Below are 27,428 nucleotides of genomic sequence, written 5' to 3'. Positions count from 1 at the left end.
GTATACACACACAGAAAAATCAGAATTTCTTGTTCTCTGAAACGATTGGCAAACTTTTAGATTGAGAGCTGGGAAAGAGGTCAGGCAAGATGGAGATTCTTCTTGAAGTCTCTGAAGCTGGGGGAAAAAACTTGATAAAGTTTCCCTCTGTCTGGACAACAAAATCTGTACTGTTTCTGACCGTTTGAGCAGCCACGTGCACATTTGTGACCCGCTGGAAGTCATTTTGCAGGGCTCTGGCAGTGCTCCTCCTGTCCCTCCTTGCACAAAGGCGGAGGTAGCGGTTCTGATGCTGGGTTGTTGCCCTCCTACGGCCTCCTCCACGTCTCCTGATGTACTGGCCTGTCTCCTGGTAGCGCCTCCATGCTCTGGACACTACGCTGACAGACACAGCAAATCTTCTTGCCACAGCTTGCATTGATGTGCCATCCGGGATGAGCTGCACTACCTGAGCCACGTGTGTGGGTTGTAGAATCCGTCTCATGCTACCACTAGAGTGACAGCACCGCCAGCATTCAAAAGTGACCAAACCATCAGCCAGAAAGCATAGGAACTGAGAAGTGGTCTGTGGTCACTACCTGCAGAACCACTCCTTTACTGGGGATGTCTTGCTAACTGCCTATGCTTTCCACCTGTTGTCTATTCCATTTGTACAACAGTATGTGAAATTGATTGTCAATCAGTGTTGCTACCTAAGTGGACAGTTTGATTTCACAGAAGTGTGATTGACTTGGAGTTACATTGTGTTGTTTAAGTGTTCCCTTTATTTTTTTGAGGCAGTGTATATCTATCTATCTATCTATCTATCTATCTATCTATCTATCTATCTATCTATCTATCATCGATCATCGATCATCATCTTTCTTTCTTTCTTTCTTTCTTTCTTTCTTTCTTTCTTTCTTTCTTTCTTTCTTTCTTTCTTTCTTTCTATCTATCTATCATCTATCTATCTATCTATCTATCTGGTCAGCTCATCCTTTTATTTGCTTAGCTGTACTCAGGAGGAAATGCTCACTTTCTGACAAATTTGTACAAGGACCACTCTGCCCCCAGACATTCAAAGGAGAGGAAGCTGGAAAACAAGTCTCATTAAAAAAAAAATCAGATCAGACGTAATTGCTTGGGATACCTTAGGCCAAGGGTCTTCACACTTGAGAGCTTTAAGACTTGTGGATTTCAACTCCCAGAATTCCTGAGCTAACATGACTGGAGGAGGAATTCTGGGAGTTGAAGTCCACAAGTCTTAAAGCTCTCAAGTGTGAAGACCCTTGACCTAAGGTTTTTCTCTCTTTTAAAGATTTGTTCTGACATTTTTTGATTACACGCTACAAAGTCCGGCTCCCCTACCGCTCCCTTGTTCTTGACAGCAAACCAAAGTTTGGAAGGCTTAAAAAAGATCCCGAGATGCTGGAATGCGTCAGGAGCTGCAAAGATCAGGCTCATGCGAGGCACGCTATTCCCTGAAACGCTCTAAGGGGGAAGCGGAAAAGGGTTTTCGAAGAAGAGAAGAGGAAGAATTAGAGAGACCTCTTTGAACTTGGCGTTGGAGAAAAATCCGCGCTGCTTCCTCGCAACCGATGAGCCGCTCGCCCGACTCTAAGAAAGAAGAAGGGAGCCCGGGACGCTACTCTTAGACGCTACTCTCCGGCTGGGTGAGTTCCCTTGTCCTTTCCCGGGCGGTTGTCGGGCAAAAGCTGGGAGAACTATAGGTTGGAGCGGGCCAAGCCCAGAGGGAACCAATGGGTCAACCTCAACCGGTTCGCTCCCCTTCTCCCTTCTCCTAGACTAGACTGCGCGGGTGGCTTGTTCACGCTTAGCCCACCCGATCCTAAACCTGGCGGCTGAATCCAGGCAAGGGAGTAACTTTCGTTAAGTTTTTCAGACGAACGCTTCCCCCTCCCCTCCAGCTTAGAATCTGCGCGTTTCAAACCAGCCCCCTTGGTTTTTGGTTCAATGGATTCTGCTGCGCCCTGAAAGCAAACGAATTAAGTGACGGGGTTGAATGCGTTGCGCGCATCGAATAAAGCTCTTCAGAGCGCCAACTCTGTCCGCAGGCGGCGGAGGGCTGGTGGGAAGATCCGGATTTTGGGGAGATTCAGCATCTGAAGTATTGGTGTCCAAGGTGGAGAAAGTCTTTGGGGAGTTGCTAAAAAAGGGGAGCAAACTGCGTTTAGGAGGGGGAGCGAAATAAAACTTGGATACCGGCTGGGCTGCGGCATACTTGACCCAATGAATTGTTGGACTCTCTGCTTACTATTAGCATGAATTTGGCACCCATAGTAAGACTGACATCTTAGCCTATTTCTTCTCCATTACCATTGGTCGCACAGTCAGTGGTGTTGTTTAATTCTTTATTGGCCAGGTGTGATTGGACCCATAAGGAATTTGTCTTTGGTGCATATGTTCTCTCAGTGTACATAAAGAAAAAAATAAAATACTTCCATCAAGAGTCATAAGATACAACACTTAGTGATAGTCATAGGTTACTAATAAGCAATCAAATCATACTAGGAAACGAATAAAACAATATGAATTGTAAAGATACAAGCAACACAGTTATAGTCATAAGTGGGAAGAGAGAGGTACTAGGAAGGATGAAAAGAATAGATTTACAGTCTTAGTAAAACATTTGACAGTGTTGTGGGAATTAGTTGTTTAGCAGATTGGTGGCATTCAAATTTAGCATTTTTATGCACCTATCAAATCCTTCCCAAAGATCTGATAAGCAGATGTTGTTGTTATTTGAAGGTATCAAGGCTATATAGAACCTGTTCCAGGTAAAGCTGTTTTTTTCTAGGTTTCCTAGATTTGTTTTTTTGTTTTTTTAATGAAAATAGGGCTCTCTTCCCCCCTATTAAAATGTGTTTGGCCCTTAATAGAAGATGGAAGCCGTATGAATTGAATTGCTATTTACCAACCAACCCTGGCTTTTAAATCTTGGTCTGTGCAAGAAACAGTGAGGGATGCTTTTACCAAACGTTAAATTGGGTTCAAACAGCAAAGGCTGCTTTGTGCAATGAATGGACTAAAGTGATCTGCAAGATTGTCTTTTCGTTAATGTGCCTTGTTCTCCCAAATTGCTCCTAACCTCCATTTAGTTAGGCGTTCCGTTAGACCAGGGATCGGCAACCTAAAACTCTCAAAGAGCCATTTGGACCCGTTTCCCACAGAAAAGAAAACACCAGAAGCCACAAAACCCTTCCCGTGACTGACTAACCCTTCTCCCGAGAGGCCACAAATCAAGTGTATATAGTTGAATTAAAGATTCTGCTTTCTTCTGAAACATTTCTTTCCTTGGATTTATCCATGGTTAGCCTACCAGGGGGTCGAAAAGCTCAATAAATCGCATCCCAGTGGGTGTCGCACATTGGCAGTTGCGGTGTATATTTTGAGAGACAGGGAGCCACAGCAGAGGGATGAAAGAGCCACATGTGGCTCCAGAGCCTTGGGTTGCTGACCCCTGAGTGAGACACAGTCTCTATAGAGCTTCTGAAACGAAAGATGATTTGTCTAATCTTGTTGGAGGTTCAGACATGAACCGTTGTCTTGTCAGATCGAATTTGGGTCAGTCACTGGGACCACAGATTTGCTCTTCCGAGCTTTCAGACCATGCTTGGACCCCATCTTGTCATTGTTCTTGTCGTATAATGGAAGATCTTCTCTTTGCTTTTCTCCCAAAGACATGAGATTATCCCTGCAGGCAAAATTCCCAGAATAATTTTATTTTCACCCTAGGAAAATGTAACTACTAAGCAGTGGTAGGATTCACATTTCTTTACTACTGGTTCTGTAGGCGTGGCTTGGTGGGCGTGGCAGGGGAAGGATACTGTAAAATCTCCAGTCAGAGGTGGTATTTGCCAGTTCTCCGAACTACTCAAAATTTCCGCTACCAGTTCTCCAAAACTGGTCGGAACCTGCTGACTGCCATCTCTGCCGCTAAGCTCCCATCTGCGGCTCTAAGGACCTGCAATTTAAGGGTAAATTTAAGCGTAAAAGGTGCTGTAAAGTGGATTCCTTAGAAGCTTCCTCTGATGCAGAACCTAACTACTGAGGAATGGGAAATGAAAAGATGGGCATCGTGTCTTTTCTACATTCTCTCTCTTTTCCCTTCCTTTCTATGGTCCCCAGCATTGTTGGATTTGCTGGCCTAAAGGAGCCGCCCTTCTTGCAAAGCCCAGCATGGATTCTTCTCAAGTCGTGGGCCCAGGGTCCCTGTCTTCCACCACTCAGACTGATCTTCCAGTCCCACTGAAGAAGTTTTATCAGGGTGAACCTCTGGCCCTGGGGGTGAGTATGGAGGAAAATGGAATGAGGGTTCCTCATGTTTTGGAAATTCCCAGGTCCCCCATTCTGCTGCAATAGGACCATGAAGACTCTTCGTTAAGTATATATGACAATTTTTCATCCATTTGTTTTATTGGCCAAGAGTGGTGTGGGGCCTAGAGGTGGAGCTCTCGCCTCACAATCAGGAGGCTGTGAGTTCGATCCTAGGTACAGGCAAATATTTCTCTCTCTGGGCACACAGAGAATATATCTGCTGAACAAAACTCCACATTGGTGACAATAAGGGCATCCGGCCATTAAAATGCTGTGCTAGCTCCATTCAGTTGTCCAGAATCCACCCCACAAGGGATTATGGGGTCATTAAATGAAGATGATTTGTTTTATTGGCCAGCTAATGTAACATCTAAGAACAATATAATAATAGCAATAGCACTTCGACTTATATACCACTTTACAGTGCTTTTACAGACCTCCCTAAGTGGTTTACAGAGTCACCCTATTGCCTCCAACAATCTGGGTCCTCATTTTACCCACCTTGGAAGGATGGAAGGCTGAGTCAACCTTGAACCCGGTGAGAATTGAACTGCCAAATTGCAGTCAGCTGGCAGTCAGCAGAAGTAGCCTGCAGTACTGCACTCTAACCACTGTGACACAGAGGGTCTTATAACCCACTCCCGCTTAAGGGAAATTGGCATGAGGCCTAGAAAAAAAATCATTTTCTTAGTTTTTAATCATCCTTTTTCAAAATCTTTACTATATATATGGATTGAACATAAAGATGCTTATGCCTGATGAGTGCCAACAAGGATGAAATTGATTGTGTAGTTGAAATTGATTGTGTGCCAGTTGCTAAGATGACTTGAAGAAAGAAATAGATTCTCCAGAGGCTGGTGAACAATAGTGATCTAAACCAGGGGTCTCCAACCTTGGCAACTTTAAGACTTGTGGACTTCAACTCCCAGAATTCCTCAGCCAGCAAAGCAAAACTGAGGAATTCTGGGAATTGAAGTTCACAAGTCTTAAAGTTGTCATGGTTGGAGACCCTTGCTCTAAACCAGTGCCAAGAGATGCTGGGAGTTGTAGTTCAGTGACATTCAGAGTTTGGTTGGTTCCCCACTCCCGACTATCACTGATCTTGTGATTTGTTGTGGCCTGCCGGCGGCTGACAGAGGTGGCAGCAGAATTGGACACTAACGAGGAAGTTGGGGAGGAACCTGGGCTGGGTCTGGAGACAGAGGAAGATCCAGAGGAGGGCGCTGCATCAGAGGCAGAGATGAGGCCAGGGCAGGCTGGCAGTCAGCAGCTGCCTTCAGACTCAGACAGCAGTGATGCGGGGGAGCTTCTGTGCAGAGCTAGCAAAAGACAAGAACAATTGAGAAAGCAGGGTTGATTCAGGCCTAAGGCCACACCTCGGAGATGATTGGCTCCTCCCATAGGACATAAAAGAGGAGCGAATGGGACATGAGCTTTTGCAGGAAGCAATTAGTTCCTCTGGTTGGTTCAAGCTGAAAAGTCCTGTTTGACTTTGTGTCAGGTTTGGCTTTGCTCTGCATCTGGCAATTAGTTCTCTGGCCGTATTCCAAGTGCGATAATGTGGGTGTTTATCAACACTCTCCTGAAAGACTGTTTGTGAATCCTGGCCAGTGGTGAATGAATGTAATTCACAGCTGTAGAAATAAAAGAGGTTTTGCCGAGATTAAGATTGTGTTCTATGCTTTCTAAGGAAGCCTAGGTCAGAACCTGATTTCTTTCTCTTTCTCTTTCCAGATCACACAGATATTCATAGGAATCATAGGAATTATTTTTGGGATCCTGCTCAATGTAATTGAAGGTCATTTATTTGTCTATAGTCAGATAATGATGCCTTATTGGAGTGGAATCTTGGTAAGTTTACATAATGGTGTATTAAAAAAAAGCCAACAGGACAACCAGGGATATCCCGGTGCATATCATAGCAGCCTCAAGACAAACTGGCCTTAGCTGAAGGGTGCTATAGCTTAGCAGCTTGGCTAGCTTCATGTTGGGGCTTATGTTTGTTCTCCAAATTTCAGAAAACTGCTGAACTAAGAGATTACAAACGTTAATGAAAGCAATTTCCTTGGCTCTCTTTCCTCATTCCCAGCTCATTCAGCAATTCTTCCAAATTACAATATGGGGGACAGACCAGTTTTCAAACTTCTGGCCATCATAATCATTCCGAAGGTCCCCATATTATCATTCCAAAGGTCCCCATGATCATGATTTGTTTGTTTGGCACCTGGTGTGCATTTTACAATGGCTGTAGGATCCTGTGGTCAGGAGATCTCAATTTGCACAGTCAGCTTCTGACATATTAAGTCAATGGGGAAGTCAGCAGGAGGTTGAAAGTCACATTCATGTGAATTTGTGCTTCAAATGACGTATTTGATTTGCTTCGTTACTGCAGTTGGACGTCTCTCGGTATCAGTCAGCACTGTCACGTCACATAATACTTAATAACTGCACCAAGTTGCCCATCTCAATTTTGGCGGGTCAGGACTGCCCATATAATCATTCTGAGTATTAGTTGCCATTGATGGCTACACTTCCTAGTGGTTTCATTCAACTCGAATCCTGAGTCTGAGAGTTGTTCACAGCATCTGGAGAGCTGTGTCCTATCTTGCCATAACAAAATGGGGAAATGCTGAATGCTAGCGTAGGGCTACACAAAATGCCTCTGGTTGTAGTAGCTCCTTTCTTTAGTGGCTTTTCATGTTACAGATTAACGGAAAGGACCTTGAAAGTCACCTAGTCCAACCCCCCCCAACCCAAGCAGAAGACCTTACACCATTTTGGACAAATCTCTCTTGAAAGTCCAGTCGCTTCTTGAAAGCCTCCAGTGATGAAGTTCCCACAACTTTCAAAGGCAACTTCTGTTCCATTGGTTGATTGTTCTCACTGTCTGGAAATTTCTCCTTATTTCCAGGTTGAATCTCCCCTTGTTCAGTTGCCATCCATTATTCCTTGTCTGACCTTTGGGTCCTTGGAAAACAGCTTGATCCCTTCCTCCTCTCTGTGGCAGCCCCTCAAACATTGGAAGGTGCTCTCATGTCTCCCCTGGTCCTTCTCTTCATTAGACTAGCCATACCGAGTACTTGCAATCATTCTTCATATGTTTTAGCCTCCATCTTAAAACAGCTACATCTTCAGCTAGAATATGGAGTGTTGATTGAGATTCAGCACAATAGATAATCAAAGAACCATAAGCAGTGACAGTAGGCAACTATTTAAGGTGGGAGAGAGATTCTGGGTTTATATTGTTCTCGGGGGATAGAGCCATAGTGGTTCACTTGCTTTTCCTTCTCTCCCAGTACATCATCTCTGGATCCTTAGCGGTGGCAGCTGCTCGGAATCCCAAGATCCCTCTGGTAACTAACCCATTTGACATATGTGAATGACATGTCTTCCTCAGAAATCCTCCATTTCTGGGATCCTGGCATGATCTCCACCCTCTTCAGAAAAGGTTGAAAAAGCATCTCACCTGAAGCTCTGGACTGCTGCAACCCATCGGGTGGTGGCCAAACAGGAGCTTGGAGGATTTCTGATGTTCCTGGATCACAAACATCAAATGGAACATCACGATGACTCTGTCTTGTTGTTTAAGAGCCTCTCCACTCCAAATTCTTGTCCTGAGTTCCCTTTTTGGAACCCTCCAGGTGTTTTGCAGGGTCATTTTATGCCAGCTTTTGGCAAAGAGGTGGTTTTGCCTCCATCTCTGATTGAATATTCTGATTGGATGAGGCTGTAAGGACTTGGCTTTCCTGTCTCCTCAAAAAAGCAGAACTCTTCAAACAGTCATCATTCAAAAGGAACTTTTATTGTGAGAAAGTGATAGCAAGGAAAGCAAGGCAGGATCTGAACTTCCTGCTCAAAAACCCATTAGATTAAATGTTGCAGAAAACCCCTCCCCTGTGTCCAGTCTGAGGTGAGACATGCGAACTTATTGTGAGAACTCGAGCTGAGAAGGTGATAAGTTGTTCTCAGGTGAGCTGAAACAAAACAGATGGCCCCAGGCTAATCCCTCCCCCTCCTATTCCCAAGCAGGTACATCAAAGTGACAGGAAGACCAGGTACATGAACAAGGTTGTAAAAGAGCATCCAAGACTCCCTGCCCCTCCAGAATAGCAGCCTCCCGATTGGGATCTTAGGGGCCTGGCAGAGGCAGTTGCTTCCATGGAAGGAAACCCCTTGAACCTCTTCCTCCATGCTAGTCGGTCTGGCATGCAAATGAGACTCTCCAAATTACACTACTCAAGAAGAGAAAGAAGGAATTCAGGCATTCCTGAGAGAGTAGAGCATAGGTGTCAAACTCAATTTCATTGAGGGCTGCATCAGAGTTGTGTTTGACCTCAGAGGCTGGGTGGACGTGGCTGGGGTGGGAGTGGCCAGCTTGACATCACTTGTGTCGGAGGCACCCTTCCCAGGCTCCGTTTTCGGCTGTGACAACCACCTGCAGTTCTCTGCCAGCAAAAATGGTGTTCAGGAGGGCCACACTGCAGGAGGCCATTGCAGTCGAAAATGGAATCTGGGAGGACCACACACAGCCCTCCCAAACTCAGTTTTCGCTGGCAGAGGCACTGTGGGCTGGTCCTTCGCTGTTTCCAGGTTGGCCGCATGGGCGAGATCTAAGCACCCCATGAGCTGGATTTGGCCCACAGGCTGAGTGAGGATTCAGATGAGGGGACAGGACCATTAGGGAGTGGACTGCTGCCTTCAGAGATTGCGAGGGTTGGCAACAGTGATGAGGAGATTCCTGAGGAGCCTGTGCCAAGTGCGTGTGTGTGCAGGATTGCTCGTAGGAAAGAGCAGCTACAACAGCAAGGGCAACTTGAGAGTAAGGCTGCAAGGTAATGGCCCCTCCTTCAAGAAGATAAAAGCCAGCTGTGAAAAGAAAGTTCTTTGCAGAAGGCAAAGACGTTTTGAAACCCCAGCCTCGTGGACATTCCAGTATCCTGAGTTTGATTTGAAGATTGTTGTATTGCAGATTATTTCTTGTCTGTTATGGCAAGTCTCGCACAGTTTGGCAAGGCTTGTGATTATTACAGCTAATTATTTTGCATTACAAGGTTTCTGTTCCCTTTGGGTTGTGTTTGATTTGTTGGAAAAGGGCGTGGGTCAGAACAGGTATAGAGAGTAAAAGTCTTACCTTTTCTGTTTAAAACAAATTCAGAACCCAAAGCCAGCTGAATCTCTTGGCTTGTGTGCCTATTTTTATATGTTGATTAATTTATTTTATCTCTCCTAGGTGCAAGGCACACTGGCAATGAATGTGATAAGTGCCATAACAGCTGGTATTGGCATCATATTCCTGAGTTTCACAATCTCATTTTCTAGATATCATTTTATGTACCTTTGCTATCAATTTGGAAATGAATCTGAGGAAACGTCATGTCATAATGACACTATCGTAAGTCTGTGACTTTCCAGAGTTCCTCTAAAAAGTTGGCTTCAGTAGGGCAGAGAAGGCAATTGGCGACCTCTAGCTGGAGATGCAAATCTTGGGAGGATGTGGTGGGGTCAAAAATAGATCTCAAACAGAGTTTTAACCAGGGAATCGAGGGGCAGAAAGGTTGCCTTGGGGTTTCAAGGGTTTGGCCTGCTCTAATTTTCTTTCCCCCAGTCTTTTCAAAACAGCTTCAAGAATAGTATTTTCAAGGCATGGCCAAGATTTAAAATGGCAGCTGTATCAGTGCAGCCAAAGTTCTGCCGGGTTTTTATGCAGGGCATAGGAAAATGTGGCCAGAGTTTGAATTGCACTGTTGACACGGGCATTTTACTTTTTTGACCAAATGTTAACTTGTTTTGTTCCACAAAAGTGAGGTTTGAAGTTTTTGTTGTGTAGACTGTGACCAAACTAGATGGTTGGAACCAGTCCCACCTTGACTAGGTGCTAGCTATGCTACCCAAGAGGTATTAGTCAGTCCCATCAGGTACGACAAACCAAGAAACCATCTCTGCAGGAAGATAAAGATAAAAGTTTCCCCTCGCACATATGTGCTAATCGTTTCTGGCTCTAGGGGGCAGTGCTTATCTCTGTAACAAAACCGAAGCGCCAGCATTGTCAGAAGACGTCTCCGTGGTTATGTGCATGACTAAATGCCGAAGGCGCACGGAACGCTGTTCCCTTCCCACCAAAGGGGTCCCTATTTTTCTACTTGCATTTTTTACGTCCTTTCAAACTGCTAGGTTGGCAGAAGCTGGGAAAAGTCACAGGAGCTCACTCTGTTATACAGTGCTAAGGATTTGAACCTCTGAACTGCCAACCGACAAGCTCAGCGTCTTAAGCCACTGAGCCACCACATCCCTTCTGCAGGAAAGCGACTACTCATTTCATTGAAATGGCTGTAATAATAGAATCTTGCAATGTTGATTGGGCTGACCCCTTTCTTATATCGCACTCAGTTAGGAAGGTGTTGGCCTGAGATACGTTTTAAATATTATCTCACTGCTCTTGACTTTAAAAAACGAAACTTCATCCTCCTTTTTGCCCAGGCAAGGCAGAGCCTGCATATCTAATTTAGGTCATTTCCCTTACTCTAGAATTGAGGATAAATATGCCTATCTCTATTTATAAAAATGGATCCGCTACTTTTCTGCTTCATTCATAGTACATCATTGAAGGAATTCTGGCTGTTCTTATTGTGTTCACCATCCTGGAGTTTTGCATCGCCATCTCGCTTGCCTCTTTTGGCTGTAAGATGCTTTGCCGAGACACCTTCTCTGAAACGGTAAGTTTCCAACGGAAGAAGGTTAGTGAATCAAAGGAAAGAGATTCAGAAACATGGCTTGCCAATCCACTTAGGTTCTAGTAGTTCATACATTGTACTAAGTGTGCTGTAAAGAAACAAAACAATAATTTGGCTTCACACATTATGCTATGTTGCAATTCCTGAGTTATAAATAGAGGTGGTTGGTTCTCATACTGTGATAAACCTAAAGGAAACAAACCACCTTACACATCTCAGTGAGCCCAACCTTCATCTTTAATTGTCAGAGGAGGAGGAAATGTTTTCACCATCAATTAAGACTTGCTCAGAGTTGCCTTGAACTGCAAAATGGGCAGCAAATGAATTTGATAATAATAATTTTTAAAAATTGACAATAAGTATCACCTAATCTACACACAGTCCAGGCAACACTTTGGGTAGAATCCCGAAAATGTGTGAGTGTATATAGAGCAATTCTTTCTGGGACTTGGGAAGCAGCACCAGCCATGCAAAAACAGAAAAGGATGCAGCTGCTTTAAAGCAGGGGTCACCAACCTTTTGGACCTCAGGGACCACCAAACTCATAATTTTAAATCCTGAGGACCACTAATATGTTTAATTGACGGTGGTTTGCTGGCATTTTCCCAGGGTCCCTGCAGAAAGCAGCAGAGACCATGGGAAAGTCCCCCCAAAAGTCTGCAGGAAAATTCCCTACCCCGTTTTCCTACTGATTGATCTTCTTTATTTGGGATTGCAGGATACCGTTTCCAGCTCTGTTCTCGGGAAAAAGAGAGAGATACTTCTGGCTTCATGCAAGGAAAGCAGCAGAAGCAGCAGAAGTCTTTCTTTCTCTCCCCGAAACTTCACCAGAAATGAGTCTTTGTGAGACTTGTCGCGCTGGCACAGCCTCTTGGAGCAGGATGCCTTGCAGGGTCCCAAAGACTGATTTCTGTAGGAGTTTGGGGGAGAGAAAGAAAGACTTTTGCTGCTTTCCTTGTGTGCAGCCAAAAGCAGAAGCAGAAAGAAGCAGCCCAGTGGCCAGGCAAAGCGCGTGGGGTGCATGGGGCAAGTTCCCCCCCCTGCCCTTTCCCCCCTCCCCTCACTACCTCGTGTTGTTCGCAATGCAAGCGATGCAAGCCTTGTGTTTCTGTGAGCCATGTGGGTACTGCAGCCTTGTGTTCCCATGCAGCCTGAATTAATTGCTTTGGGGGGTGATTTGCGGGTGACATTTCTCTGCAGACCATCACAATTTTCTCACGGACCACCAGTGGTTCCCGGCCCACTGGTTGGCGACCCCTGCTTTAAAGAGAAGCAGTGATGTCTTTATGCTCCAGTGAGAATCCAGATTCCTCTTGGGAATGGAATCAAAAGTGCCTCAAGTCCTTATCTGAAATAAGGAGAGACAGAAGCATTCAACAGACTGTTGGTTAGCTGAGAATTTCTATTCTGAGCTAAAGAATGAGAAATGCAGGCAAACAAGTGGCTTAAAATCTCATTATATATTTCTTTAGGTTGTGGTCATTTATCAGAATGCGACTCCTGCCAATGCTGAACATCCATCCATCGACGTCAAACAGCCAGAATTCCCCTGAGTTGCTTTCCCTTCATGGCAGCTATTCTGGACTGTATCGGCTCCTGCAAAATTAAAGCCTTAAAGCTTTTTAAGGAATTGCATGGAACTTTTTACTCAATGGAATATAAAAATCTTTATTGGGCTAAGTAAAGCATGATGTAAAAGGTCTTGAGAATGTGAATGTTCTTTGTTGCTGATTATAATATTTCTGTATGGGATGGTTGGCACCTGTACCAAGTTATGTGTTGCTGTTGGAAAATGCAGAGTCGGTGGGTTTATGGAACATGTTACGGATAAACTACACTTTTCACATCATAATGGTTGTGTCGAGGCGAGGTCCAAAACTTACTTCAACTAGAGCTTAGCCTAATGTTTTTTGCACCCAGTTACATTCAGGCAACAAATTATGCTTGTGTGAAACCATCTAAGGCTCGTAACACATTCCAGAAATCGATTTGTGGGATGTAACAGGTGTCCCTGGGAATCGTTCCCATAAAAGGCTCAGCAACCATATAATCCCATGAAAATGGAAGAGCCAAATTTATAGCCATAATTTACATTTTTAAGCCAATTGGTTGAGCGATTAAAATACCCGGCTAGAAACTGTGGAGACTGTGAGTTCTAGTCCCACCTTGTAAAGAAAAGCCAGCTGGGTGACTTTGAGTCTCTTGGCCCAACTCACTTTGTTGTTGTGGGGAAAACAGGAAGAGGAAGGAATATCAGCTGTGTTCGCTGCCTTAAATTATTTATAAAGACAATAAAGATAGAATATACATCAGAAGACAAACTTGTTTCCTGCCACTCAACTTTCCATCAGGCCGCCTTTTGCCAATTAAACTTTTCTCATTATTTGAGACATGACTGCACCCAAGACTAATAAACTTGCTGAACATTTGGCTTGCTGTTTTTAATTTTCTTTAAATGCCACAGAAATAAGGAGGATTGTAGGGGGTCTCATTGTTTGGGATGCTCTGCTTTCTCTCCCCTCCCTCTCCCCCTCTCTCATTTTGCTTCCTCCTCTTCTTTCTTTCTTTCTTTCTTTCTTTCTTTCTTTCTTTCTTTCTTTCTTTCTTTCTTCTTTCTTTTTCTTTCTTTCTTTCTTCTACTTCTTTAAATGTATTTACTTAGAAGCAATCAGAATGTCAACAGCTACAACTTTTTTTTCCTTTCCTTTTGTTCTTTTTGCAATTACAGAGTGTTGTTTAGTTAAAAGAACATTATTTTCTGAAGCACACAACTCAAGATGAATAATACACATGAATATACACATGACTATATACATAATACACTGCTGTGCTCCAACAAGCACCGTGCCAAACCTCCATGCCAATGTACAATCCCCATTCTATACTAGGCAACATGAGTGGCCAGGAGATACCACAAGTCTACCATGAGTCGATGAGTCCCAACAATGGATGAAACTTCTCCTGCTGTCTAGTAGTTAAGTGTGCTAACCTGGGGCGTGGCACAAAGGCAACACAGTCAGATAATCAGTAGGAGTCCCTTTATTAGCTCCAACTTTGCCTCCAATGTCCTGGTTACCTTCTGGCTGGAGAAAAACTCTCCCAGGAACAGCCTTGGGCTGCAGAGAATCAAGTCCAAAACATGGTCAACAAAAACTGAAACTATAAGTCCAATCAAGCCAAAATAAGGTAATTAGTTTGGCAGGGCAGGAGCAAGAATCCCAGATGTAAAGGAACGGCAATAACTCAACACAGTTGGGAAGACGCCAGGAACACCGATAAGTCAACACAAGATAAACTCACGTTTGTTCCCAGCAGTTGTAGCACTCAGCATGCATTTCTTTTAAATATCACCAGGCTTGAAATGTTGGGCTTGGACAACCTTGAACTACATCGCCTGCAGTTGGACTTAAGCGTCGAACACAAAATTATCTGCTACAATGTCCTACCAGTCAATGACTACTTCAGCTTCAACTGCAACAATACAAGAGCACACAAGAGATTGATTGCAGAAAGTACGACTTCAGCAACAGAGTGCTCAATGCCTGGAATGCACTACCTGAAACTATCCACGATTGACCTCACCCCATTCCTAAGAGGTCTGTAAGAAGCATGCATAAGTGCACCATCGTGCCTACTGCCCCTGTCCTATTGTCCCCATTTATTCATACTTATTTCGTGTATTCTTACTCATGTTTATACTTACACCTTTTTTATACTTGCTTATACTTATACCTCTTGTAGGCGATTGACAAATCAAATAAAAAAATAAGTCTGACAAAGGGTCGTAAGTCCCCTTTTTCCAGCCCCATTGTAACTTCAAACAGTCACTAAGATGAACCGTTGTAAGTTGAGGACTGCCTGTATACAGAATCATTCTGCCCCCAGACATTCAAAGGGGAAGAAGCAAGAAAGGTCTCCATTTAAACCAAAAAATTCAAATCAGATCCTATTGTTTGGGATGCTCTCTCTCTCTCTCTTCTCTCTCTCTTCCTGCTTTGCAGCAAAGTTTGGAAGGCTTTCAAAGAGATCCAGACACCGCGATGCGCCCCTAGACCCGAAGCCAGCCAGCCATGATGTTCCCTGCAACGGAGGTCCAAGTTGGACTCTCGTAAGAAGCAGAGAGGAACAATACCGGCTCTTTTGAACCTGGCGATGGAGACAAACTCCGGGCCCGTGCTTCCTCGCAGCACAGATCGCTGGCCCGACTCTCACGGGAGAAGAAAGGGAAGGAGGCGCAAACAAAAGCCCGCCTTTCCATGACATTCAGCCGGTGTAATCACCTCCTCCTTCCCGGGCGGGCCTCGGGCAACGCTCAACTCCGCTGTTAAGCAACGGCTGGGCCGGACTGTAAGATGGGGCGAAGCCGAGCCGAGCTTAGCTGGAGCGGAAGGGTCAGCTTCACTCCGAAGGGCAGGGAGGGTGGGAGGGAGGGAAGGCGGCCGCCTCGTTGTTGTTACTGTGCTGTTGTTGTTAAGTAGTGTTGTTGTTGTTGTTGTTGTTGTTCTTCTTCTTCTTCTTCTTCTTCTTCTTCTTCTTCTTCTTCTTCTTCTTCTTCTTCTTCTTCTCTTCCTTCCTCCTTCCTCCTTTCTTCCCCTTCCCCCTTCCTTCTTTTTCCTGTTTCCTTCCTTCCTCCTCCTTCCTTTGGGACCCGCTGGAGGCGGTAGTCGGTGGGCAGGGAGAGAAAGAGGCTCGCCGGGCGGCTAGAGATCGCAAGGAGACGCCGGTTCTGGATCTACTTCTTGCGCTTCTTTCGGCCAGATCCGAGCGGCGCGCGTCCTTGCGCGGAGGGGCGCTTCTGGAGCGCGCCGTCTCGTTGTAGAGAAGCCCGTTTCCTGGTTCTCGCACCTCGGCGGCTGAGCGACGGCCCGACCCGCACTTGGGGCGGTGGAGGGCGGGGCTGTTCGGGTTTCACCTGCGGCTGCAGCTGCATTCGGGCGATGTTCTCAATCTGTCGAGTGTTGAGATGGATTATTCTGATTCCGATTCTGATTTTGCCTCGGGGCGTTTCCGGCTCCACCGCTGGCGCGCGATTCAGACGTGCTACGCAAAGCAGGTGGATTAAGTAAGGGCGTGGGGTGTGTTGCGTCAATCCCGTTGAGGTCCCACGAATTGCCAAACTGTCGCGGAGGGTGGATTGAGGAAGTTCAGGCTCTGAAGTTTTGGTGTCTAAGGTGGAGAAGCTCCCGGGGATCTAGATACAAATGAACAGAGTTGGATAACCTTGTAGGTCATCTAGTCCAACCCCCCCCCCTCCGCCCGAGCAGGAGACCCTACACCACATCTGACAGATGGCAGCCCAGTCTCTTCTTGAGAGCTTCCATTGATGAAGCTCCCACAGCTTCCGAAGGCAACTTCTGTTCCATGATCGCTCTCCCCGTCAGAAAGCTTCTCCTTATTTCTAGGTTGAATCTCTCCTTATTCAGTTTCTGTCCATTATTCCTTGTTTGGCCTTCAGGTGCTTTGGAAAATAGCTTGACCCACTCCTCAGCCTTGGGAAGTCTCTTAGAGGATGAGGATGATGTTTTCATTGATCTCAAAGTTATCTACTGTTGCATCTCGGTTGGCACACATCCTTGAGATAAAGCTGGCTGTGACGGGGCATTCTTTATCTGACACGCTGAATGGTTGGACTCTCTCCATAGCATTAGTATGAATTTGGCATGAATTTGGTAGTAAGACTGGTATCTTAGCTTATTCCTTCTCCATGTTATTGTTGTTGCTTGTTATCATTATCACGATTATCATCGCACAGTCAGTCAGATGTTCAGACTGGGTTGGGCATTTTTGTCTACCTATTCAATCCTTACCAAGGACCTGGGATAAGCAGATCAGGATGTTTGATGGTGTTAACAGATATCATCGCAGGATAGAAGCTGTTCTAAGTAAAACTGCCTTCTGCAATTGACTGATGGTGAAATTATAAATTGTCAAAGTGGCGCTCCAATTATTTTGGGATTGCACCCAAGGCATCTATGACTATTGGTACTACCCTTGCTAGCCTTTGCCACGGCTGTTCTATTTCTATGTCTTTGTATTTTGTTACCTTTTCCGGTTCTTTCTCATCTATTCTGCTGTCTCCAGGCACTGCCACATCCACTATCCAGACTTTTTTTATCTTTCTTATCGACAATTGTTAAGTCTGGAGTGTTATGTGGAGGTGCCTGTCTGTTTGAATTCTAACATCCCAGAGCAATTTAACTTCTTCATGTTCTATGATTTTCTTTATTTTTATAGTCTCACCAGTTCCCGCTTACAGGCAAATGGTATTTCTTGCAGATCTTCCAATGGCCCATTGTTGCTACTTTGTCATGCCACTGCTTGTAGTCAGTCTTTTATTATTATTATTACTACTAATACGATTATTGTTGTTGTTGTCATTGTCATTGTTATCGTCATCATTATCTTTTATTCATTAAACATGAAATTCAGTCAACTGAACATTTAAAAATATATCACAAATAAGTATCACAAAATTTACTGGCGCTGATGGTTGATACAGGTTGCTGGCATCCTAGGTATCAACCAAGTATCTTCTTAAAATGTATGATGTTCCAAGTAGTGCAGTTTTATTATTATTAACATGCTCTGATGCTAAGGAGTTCTTCTCCCCCTCCCCACCTGAAAAGAAATCTGTTCCAAAAGCAAATCACAAGCAGAGGAGAGGCGTTTTTGTTTCAGTTCCACAGCACCAAGCAGCTTTTGTACAAAACAGTTGAGCTAAGCCACACCCAGGCTCCTTGCTGTCTTCTTCTTGCTCACACAGCAAATACTGCTTCAGTTTCCAGCCAGCTCTTAACTCTTTCACACACTGACAGGACGCTAGCCAGATGAATACCAATGGAGGCTGATAGGCAGAGGCAGAATTTCACCCCCTTATTTTCCTTCCTGCTAGTTAAGGATAAAAGATACTGTAAAGTGCATTCTTTTCAAGCTTCCTGGTGCAGGACCTAACTATTGAGAAACGGGAAATTAATAATGGGGATCGTATGTTTTATATTTTGTAAGACTCTCTATTTTCTTACCCTCTCTTTTTCCCTTCCTTTCTAAGGTTCCCCAGCCCTGCTGACTTTGATGGCCTAAAGGACTTCCCTTCTTGCATAGTCCAGCATGGATGCTCCGCCTGTGGTCATGACTGCAGGTTCTCTTTCCTACATCACTCAGACTGATTTTCCAGTCCCGCTGAAAAAGTTTTATCGGGGTGAACCACTGGCACTGGGGGTGAGTATGGAGATGATAGCTTCTCTCTTTCTGAGGATCCTATGGTCCCCGATTCTGTTGCAATAGGAGCACGAGGATTCTTTGTTTGGGTACATATGAAAATTCTTGAACCATTTGTCATTCTGACCAGCCAATGTAACATCTGAAAACTATATAACCCTCTTCCCCTTAAGGCAGGAGTCTTCAAACTTGAGAGCTTTAAGAACTTGTGGACTTCAACTCCCAGAATTCCTCCTCCAGTCATGTTAGCTCAGGAATTCTGGGAGTTGAGGTCCACAAGCCTTGAGGGAAGGTGATCTTGAGGCTAGTAGCACGAGGAAAAATAAAAATAAAAAATAAAATAAAAATAACACCAAAATCCCTTCTCTTTATACTTATCTTTCTTTTTTAAATAGTGCTTAGACCTATATGCCGTTTCATAGGGCTTTACAGCTTTCTCTAAGAGGTTTACAGCTTATTTCCCCCAACAATCTAGGTCCTCATTTTATCGACCTGGGAAGGATGGAAGGCTGAGTCCACCTTGAGCTGGTCAGAATCGAACTGCTGGAGTTAGCAGTGAATTAGCTTGCAGTACCTCATTGTAACCACTGCACCACCATGGCATATGCGTATAGAACAGAACAGAATAGAATAGAATGCAGAATAGAATAGAATAGAATAGAATAGAATAGAATAGAATGGAATGGAATGGAATGGAACGGCATGGCATAGCCATGGAATAGAATGCAGAATAGAATAGAATAGAATGTAGAATAGAATAGAATAGAATGTAGAATAGAATAGAATAGAACAGAATTCAGAATAGAATAGAATTCTTTATTGGCCAAGTGCTATTGGACCCACAAGGAATTTGTCTTTGGTGCATATGCTGTCTTAGTGTACATAAAGAAAAAATAAAATACATTCATCAAGAATCATAAGATACAACACTTAATGATAGTCATAGGTTACTAATAAGCAATCAAATTATACTAGGAAATAAATAAAACAATATAAATTGTAAAGCTACAAGCAACACGGTTATAGTCATAAGTGGGAAGAGAGAGGTACTAGGAAGGATGAGAAGTATAATAGTAATACAGTAAATAATTTGACAGTGTTGTGGGAATTAGTTGTTTAGCAGAGTGATGGCATTCGGGGAAAAACTGCCCTTGTGTCTAGTAGTTCTGGTCTGCAGTGCCCTATAGCATCGTTTTGAGGGTAGAAGTTGAAACGATTTATGTCCAGGATGTACACATACACATACAAGAAAGGCTTGAACACAAGAATGCTTGGTAAGTCCCAGCAAGGATGAAATCGATTGTGTAGTGCCTCCTACTGGCCAATAGCTAAAATGACATGAAAAATAAGTTCTCCAGAGGTTATTGAACAATATAGTAGTGATAAAAGCAGTTTCCAGTGCCGAGAGATGCTGGAAGTTGTAGTTCAGCAACATCTGGGGTTCTGTTGGTTCCCTAGTCCTGAATATCACTGGTCGTGGGAAGGTTGTAGCAGCTGCAGGTGAATTGCATGTATAATTAGATATTCTATTTTAAAATATTGTATTATTTTACTAACAAAGTTTTTTTGGGGGGAGGGGAAAGGATGTAAAATTTATATAGGCTTTGGCGTGCATCCTGTTTCCCTCCTGCTCTGTTGCTCTGGTTTGTGGTGAGTTGGAAGTAAAGGTGGTGTTTTTTTTTTCTTCCTCTTTGCAGATCACACAGATATTCATAGGAATCATACAAATTATCTTTGGGATGCTGATCAACATAATTAATGGACATGATATTATCTACCTTATTGTATGGATGCCCTATTGGAGTGGAATCTTGGTAATTTTACACCAGGGTTGTCAAAATCAATTTCATTGAGGGCGGCATCAGGGCTATGGTTGACCTTGGGGGGGCTGGGTGGGTGTGGCCAATTGGGTGGGCGTGGCCAGCTTGATGCCACTTACTGGGGTGGCTGACTTACTGGGTGGGCATGGTCGACTGGGTGGCCGTGGCCAGCTGGACACCACTCCCCAAACTGCTGGAATGTCTCTTTTTGTTTTAGTTTTTTTTAAAATTTACTTTATTGTCATTGCACCTTGTACAACAAAATTAAATACCATCTTCAGTGTATATTATGACTATGAAAATAAACACAAACACACATCCTTTGCATTCTATACAATTGAATTGAAAACCCCTGATATTGCATTAATATTGCACTATACAATAGAATTCAATAGAGCTACTGCCCTGGGATAGAAGCTGTTTTTCAGCCTATTTGTCCTTGTTTTTATTATTCTGTACTGTCTGCCAGATGGTAATAGTTCAAAAAAAAAGAGTTCCCAGGATGAGATGGATCTTTGAGAATGTTTTGAGCTTTCTTAAGGCAGCGGGAGCTATAAAGCTCTTCCAAAGAGGGGAGAGGGCAACCCATGATCCTCTGGGCAATGATGTTAACCCGCTGGAGTACTTTCCTATCTGCCACTGTGCAATTGGCAAACCATACAGAGGTGCAGTAACACCTTAGTAAGACCACACCTAGAGTACTGCATCCAGTTTGGGTCACCAGACTATTAAAAAGGTGTTGAGACTCTAGAAAAAGTACAGAGAAGAGCAACCAGGATGATTAGGGGACTGGAGACTAAAACATATGAAGAACAGTTACAAGAACTGGGCATGGCTAGTCTAGTGAAGAGAAGGACCAGGGGAGACATGATAGCTGTCTTCCACTATTTGAGGGGCTGCCACAGAGAGGAAGGGGTCAAGCTATTTTCCAAGGCACCTGAAGGCCAGACAAGGAATAATGGATGGAAACTGAACAAGGAGATATTCAACTTGGAAATAAGGAGAAACTTTCCGACAGTGAGAACAATCAAACAATGGAACAGAAGTTGCCTTCAGAAGTTGTGGGAGCTTCATCACTGGAAGCTTTCAAGAAGAGACTAGACTGCCATCTGTCAGAAATGGTGTAGGGTCTCCTGCTTGAGTGGGATGTGTGTATTGGACTAGATAATCTACAAGGTCCCTTCCAACTCTGTTGAACTGTTAAATCTGTTAGTGCTGTGTTGCACAAAAAAATCAGTGAACATAACCCCTGGCTGTGACACCTTAAAGCAGCTGCATCTTCAACTAGAAGTTGGGTTTCAACAGAAAAGATGACCAGAGAACAGTAGGCAGTGACAAGAGGCATCAGTTTAAGGTGGAAAAGAGATTGTGGGTTTATACTGTAAATCCAGTTCTCTGGGGATAGAGCCATACTGGTTCACTTTCTTTTCTTTTCCTTCCAGTACATCATCTCCGGATCCTTAGCTGTGGCAGCTGCTTGGAATCCCCGGATGCCTCTGGTAACTAATCCATTGGAGCAAAAACGAAGACCGTGGGTTAATCAGAAACCGTCCACCTGGGAGATCCCAGCAATGAAAGATTGAGAAAGCCTCTCCTTTGTAGCCATGGAGACAGGGGTGGGATTCTACCAGTTTGGACCGGTTCGGGCGAACTGGATGTTAAATTTGTATCTGGTTCACTGAACCGATATTTCCACTGACCGACTGGCCCTGCCCGTCCAGCCCCTCCCTTCCCAGGAGTCTCCACGTGGCCCATTTTCGATGCAGGTAAGTGCAGGGTCCGTGCAGAGGATCTGGGAGGGGGGCAGAAATGGCCCTATTGGAAGTACCAGAAGTCGCAAAATGGGCCTGTTTCCAGCTTCCAGAGAGCCTCCAGAGCCCAGGGGAGGCCATTTTCGCCCTCCTAGAGGCCCGAGGGAAGCCTCCGGACCCTTGGGAAGGTGAAAAACGGCCCTCCCAGAAGTTCTGGTAGGCCACACCCACCATGGCCACGCCCACACAGCAACTGGGCAGCGAACCGGTGGCTGGGATTTTTGAATCCCACCCCTGCATGGAGAGATGCAATCCATTGGGTTACCAATCAGGAGCTTGGTGAATTTCGGATGTTCCTGGATCACTAACATCCAAGGGAGCATCACGATGGTTGTGATGTCTTGTTTAAAAAGAGCCTCTCCCCTGAATACCCTTTTTGGGAAACTTCAGGTCTTTCTGAAATCTCTTTTTTGCCCGATTTTAGCAAAGAGGTGCTGTGTCTCCATCTCTGGTGGAATATTCTGATGGAAACAAATGCTTGAGGCTGTCTCTCTTCCCAATGGCTAATCTGCCATGCCAAAGGGGTCTGCATTCAAGCTGTGCTACTTGAGAGGAGCAAGAAGGCTCAACATTGAGCCACTCTTGCGAGGGGTTAAAGGACACCAACCTCACCTTTTCTGGCTAAAGCAAACCCAAAGTTGACATGCTTCTGTTCCCATCATTGTCCGAGAAATCTCAGTTGCGCCATAGCCGGCCTGTGCGTGCGTGTGTGTGTCTTTGCGTGTATGTTTATTAATTTATTTTGTGTCCCCTAGGTGCAAAGCATGGTGGCCATGAATGTGTTAAGTACTGTAGCAGCTGGTTTGGGCCTAGCATCCCTGTTTGCCACCTTCGGTATGCCCTATCTATTCAATTTGTCTACGCACTGCTATAATTTTGAAAAAGAAATTCAGAAAAAGTGTAATGCAATCCAGGTACGCCCTTTTATATAATAAGCATGTGACCTTCCCAAATTCATCTGCAAGAAGTTTGTTTCAACAGGGCAGAGAAGGAAAAAGAAGTTAATAGTGTCCTCTAATGGGGCATGGATCTCTTTGGAAGGGATCTAAATATATCCCCAAACTCCCAAATAGAGTTTTAATCATGGAAAGGTTATTAACATGGGATTTCTAGAATTTGGGTATTTTTCTTTCCAAAGCATATACACCAGGGCTGCCCCCAGGGATGGCCACAATTTCAAGGTGCCAGCTGTAACCGTGTAGTCAAAAGTTTTGCTGGATATTTAGGTGTGGCACAGGGGAAAAAAAGCCTGGCCCCAAATAGTCTGACTGGGCTGCGCAGTTGCTTGGGCTAATTCCAGATGTTATCTCATTGCTTGGAATGCCAAGATGCCTCTGATAATTAATCCATTGGAGAGAAAAAATGAAGGCCACGGCCATAGCATTCCAAATGTTAGTTCATTGCCCCCAATATCTATGGGGCTGCCAGAAAGAAGAGGGGTGTCAACCTATTTTCCAGAGCACCAGAAGGCAGGATGAAAAGCAATAGATGGAGGGAAGCAACCTAGAACTTAAGAGAAATTTCCTAACAGTGAGAACAATTAATCAGTGGAATGATTTGCCTCCAGAAATAGTAAATGCTCCAACACTGGAAGTTTTAAAGAAGAGATTGGATAACCAATTTGTCTGAAATGGGATAGGGTTTCCTGCCTGAGCAGGGGTTGGGCTAGAAGATCTCCAAGTTCCCTTCCAACTCTTACTCTGTTTCTGTTTTGGACTCAAAAATACTTCATTCCCCTTATGACCTAGGCAATAGATCCACCCTATCACATCCGATCACCTTCCTTACTCTAGAACTGGAGATAAATATGCCTGGCTGTGTGTATAAAAATGGATATGTTACTTTTCTGCTTCATTGATAGGATATCGGCATGGGAATACTGATTATTCTTACTCTGTTCACCACCCTGGAGTTTTGCATCACCATCTCAGTTGCGTCTTTTGGATGTAAGATGCTTTGCCGCGATACCTTCTCTGAAAAAGTAAGATTTCCAAAGGAAGATGGGTAGTCCACCAAGGGAAATGAATTGAGACACATGGATTTCTGATATTTATTCAATATGGAATAGTCTGATTGGAAGGCATTATTATGTTGGATAGGATCACACCTCTTTCTTGCTGCCTCTCTTCAGGCTAGTTTTCATATACAATGGTAACTCAGTATTCAGCATTAATTGATTTCAGGAGGTGCGATAGGTACTAAAAAGGATAAATCCTAAACCAACTCGTGACTTATAACCCTTTGTTTTGACTGGGAAAAACTTTCTGTCTGTCCCTTTTCATATGTCAGTAACCTTCCCAGTATGGCTGACTTCCTGTCCATCATCTATTGTTGTCCCCCTCCTTTTGCAGTGATCTTCCCAGCATGGCCGACTTCCTGTCCATCCTCTGTGATTGTCCCCTTCCTTTTGCAGTGATCTTCCCAGCATGGCTGACTTCCTGTCCGCCTTCTGTGGTTGTCCCCCTCCTTTTACAGCAACCTTCCCAGCATGGTCCACTTCCTGTCTGTTCTCTGCAGCTCTGCCTCTCTTATCACAGTGCATCAAGTATTAAACAAACATTGAGTACTGGGACGACATTTCCAGGTCAAAATGTGTCAAATACCAAATTCAACAAGTTTTGAAGCAGCCGAGTACTGAGATACGGCCACTAAGCACTCTGCTCCATTCAGTTGCCCAGACTCCACCTCACAAGGGATTATGGGGGTTGTTAAAAGAGATAATGATGACGATGATTAATTTTACAGATCTGGTGTTTTACATGTGAAACATAGACACCGAATTGTATTATAAATAAAATAAAATAAAATAAAATAAAAGCATTGGGTATACTATGGCTTCAGGCTAAGGGGTGCCATTGGCAACAAAGGTGAAAGATTGCTGCAAAAGTTTGCCAAGATGGGGTGAATTCACATGTTGTACTAGGTGGACACAAAAGAATAATTTGGCTTCACTCATACACTGTGTTGAAAATCTAGATTATAAATGGTAGTGGATAGATTCTCATATTGCGATAAACCTAAAGGAAACAAACCACCTTATGAATCTCAGCTCAGATTCCAGCTGGTTGGCAGAAGACAATATAAGGTTCTTACCACCCAAGGAGTGCCTAATCTGTACATGGTCCACCTAGCGCTTCAGACTGAATTCCCAAAAAGATACTTCTAAATGTGTGACAGCTTGAACCCAGTAACTCTGTTAATGTCTTTAAAGCAGTTGCATCTTTTTCTGGGATTTTGGAGGGAGCCCTAACCACGCAAAACAGAAAAGGATTCAGCTGCTTTAAAGAGAGACAGTGCTATCTTTATGCTCCAATAAAGATCACGATTCCTCTTGGGAATCAAAGTGCTATAGAGAGTCTTATATTGGAAACAGAGAGAATCAGTCAAAAGGCTGTTGGAAAGCTGAGGAATTCTGTTCTGAGCTGTGGAATGAGAATAATTGCACACACACACACACACACACACACACACATACACACAAATGGTCCTAAAGTTTTATTGCTTGTTTCTTTAGGTTGTGGTCATTTATCAGAATGTGTCTCCTGCCAGTGCTGAACAAGATCCTCCCCTCGACTGCAAACAGACAGCAATTCAACCCTGAACTGCTTTTCTTTCATTGCAACTCTTCTACATCTTGAAGCCTTTTTTAAAAAAAGGAATTGCACAGAAGTTTTTAATCAGTGGAACATAAAGGCTTTTTGATGGACTAAGCAAAAAGCACCACGTGCAAAAGATCATATGAATGTTCTTTGTTGCTGTTTAAAATATCTCTTTATTAGCCGATCGGCACTTTGCACCAAGTTATGGTTTATGGTTTGCTGTTGGAAATATATATATCGACTTATGACCACAATTGAGCCCAAAATTTGTCTTGCTAAGTGAGGCATTTGTCAAGTAAATTTTGCTCCATTTTACAACCTCTCTTGCCCTGGTTCTTAAATGAATCACTGCAGTGGTTAAATTAGTAACACAGTCGTTAAGTGAATCTGGCTTCTCTGTTGACTTTGCTTGTTAAGAAGGTCACAAAAGTTGACCCCAGGACATTGCAACCATCATAGATGTGAACTAGTTGCCAAGCATCCAAATTCTGATCATGAGATGCTGCAACGGTTATAAGTATGAAAAATTGTCATTTTTTTTCCAGGGCTGTTGTAACTTCGAATGGTCACTAAATGACTTGGCTGGGTTTACACAATGTGTTATGGATAACTATAATTTCTGCATTACAATGGTTGTGTCACAGATTAAGGCGAAGCGCAAAGCTCACCTCAAGGGAGTTTAGCCAAAAAAACATTTTTTTTTGGCGCCCAGCTGCATTCATACAACAAATTATGCTGGTTGTGTGAAACCAGCTAATCCTTGCAACACATTCCAGAAATTGATATGCAGGCGATAACAGGAATTGTTTTTTTAAAAAAAGGCTCAGCAGCCAATCCCAGGAAAACTAAACAACCACATTTGTAAAAAGGTAAAGATAGAGGTTCCCCTCGCGCATACGTGCTAGTCGTTTCCAGCTCTAGGTGGTGGTGCTCATCTCCGTTACAAAGCCGAAGAGCCAGCGCTGTCCGAAGACGTCTCTGTGGTCATGTGGCTGGCATGACTAAACACCAAAGGTGCATGGAATGCTGTTACCTTCCGCCCAAAGGGGTCCCTATTTTTCTACTTGCATTTTTTACATGCTTTTAAACTGCTAGGTTGGCAGAAGCTGGGACAAGTAATGGGAGCTGACTCTGTTACGTGACGCTAGGGATTCAAACTGCCGAACTGCTGACCTTTCTGATCGACAAGCTCAGCACCTTAGCCACTGAGCCACTGCGTCCCTTCCAATCAAATCTTCATCCATAATTTAAATTTATAGCCAGTTTGATCTAGGGGTTAAGGTGCCAAGCTAGAAACCAGGATAATGTGAGTTCTAGTCTCACCCTATGAAGGAAAACAGGAGGGAGAAGGAGTATTAGGTATATTTTCTGCCTTATTTATAAAAATAATGAAGACGGGATATAAATGCATACCTTGGAAGATAAATTTGCTCCCTGCCACTCGATTTTATATCAGGCCTCCTTCTGCCAGTCTAGCTTATCTTACACTTTATTTTAGACGTGCACACTTCCAGACCGTCTAATAAAGGGCAGAATTTTTTGCATCTTGCTAAAACGTTTATTTTATCTGAATTCTATGGAAATAAATATGATTGTAATGGTCTGGTAATTGATGCCTGATTCTCTTTTCAAAAGCATCCTTTCTTTAAAAAAAAAAAATCTTGGAATGTCAAAAGTGCTGCAATAAATTCTCAGTGGGTCAAAGGAGAGGCAGATATGTCGTGGGAACAGGAAAAGGCATCACTCTTATAGGGACATCAAGTGATTCCCAGGCCGCATAATGCAGAGTTAAATGAACTCAAACTGCTCAATGGTGTCGTTGCAATTAAATGTGGTCAGCTAGAAACCAGGAGAGAGTGAGTTGTAGAAAGCAATGGTGAACCACCTCTGAAATGGTTGGCCAAGAAAGTATCATAGATTTGTCCAGGTAAT

The 27,428-nt window shown here is 43.9% G+C and overlaps 2 protein-coding genes across 4 annotated transcripts; both read left to right on the top strand.

Annotated features, from left to right (window-relative positions):
* Nucleotides 1-1,350: 1,350 nt before the first annotated feature.
* On the top strand, nucleotides 1,351-13,474 carry LOC113448174 (membrane-spanning 4-domains subfamily A member 4A-like). Its single transcript, XM_026718766.2, has 7 exons — nucleotides 1,351-1,652; nucleotides 4,129-4,287; nucleotides 6,052-6,168; nucleotides 7,614-7,670; nucleotides 9,548-9,709; nucleotides 10,911-11,030; nucleotides 12,521-13,474. Exons 2-7 carry the CDS (start codon nucleotides 4,180-4,182, stop codon nucleotides 12,599-12,601), a joined length of 645 nt encoding a protein of 214 aa, XP_026574551.1. The 5' UTR covers nucleotides 1,351-1,652; nucleotides 4,129-4,179; the 3' UTR covers nucleotides 12,602-13,474.
* Nucleotides 13,475-13,690: 216 nt separating this feature from the next.
* LOC113448173 (membrane-spanning 4-domains subfamily A member 15-like) lies at nucleotides 13,691-27,109 on the top strand. 3 transcript variants are annotated; one of them, XM_026718764.2, is made up of 7 exons: nucleotides 13,691-15,395; nucleotides 18,097-18,266; nucleotides 19,964-20,080; nucleotides 21,529-21,585; nucleotides 22,653-22,811; nucleotides 23,759-23,878; nucleotides 25,412-27,109. In XM_026718764.2, the coding sequence occupies exons 2-7, from the start codon at nucleotides 18,156-18,158 to the stop codon at nucleotides 25,496-25,498; spliced, it is 651 nt and encodes a 216-aa protein (XP_026574549.2). In that variant the 5' UTR covers nucleotides 13,691-15,395; nucleotides 18,097-18,155; the 3' UTR covers nucleotides 25,499-27,109. The 3 variants fall into 3 exon arrangements, with proteins under 3 accessions (XP_026574549.2, XP_087796041.1, XP_087796040.1); XM_087939915.1 differs by having other exon boundaries at nucleotides 13,691-15,439; nucleotides 18,106-18,266; XM_087939914.1 differs by having other exon boundaries at nucleotides 13,691-15,439.
* The last annotated feature ends 319 nt before the right edge of the window (nucleotides 27,110-27,428 follow it).

This window comes from Pseudonaja textilis, chromosome 10, assembly GCF_049901715.1.
Source record: "Pseudonaja textilis isolate UNSWEBS1 chromosome 10, rPseTex1.2, whole genome shotgun sequence".
Taxonomy (NCBI): domain Eukaryota; kingdom Metazoa; phylum Chordata; class Lepidosauria; order Squamata; family Elapidae; genus Pseudonaja; species Pseudonaja textilis.
This window is presented reverse-complemented; position numbering and strand designations above follow the sequence as displayed.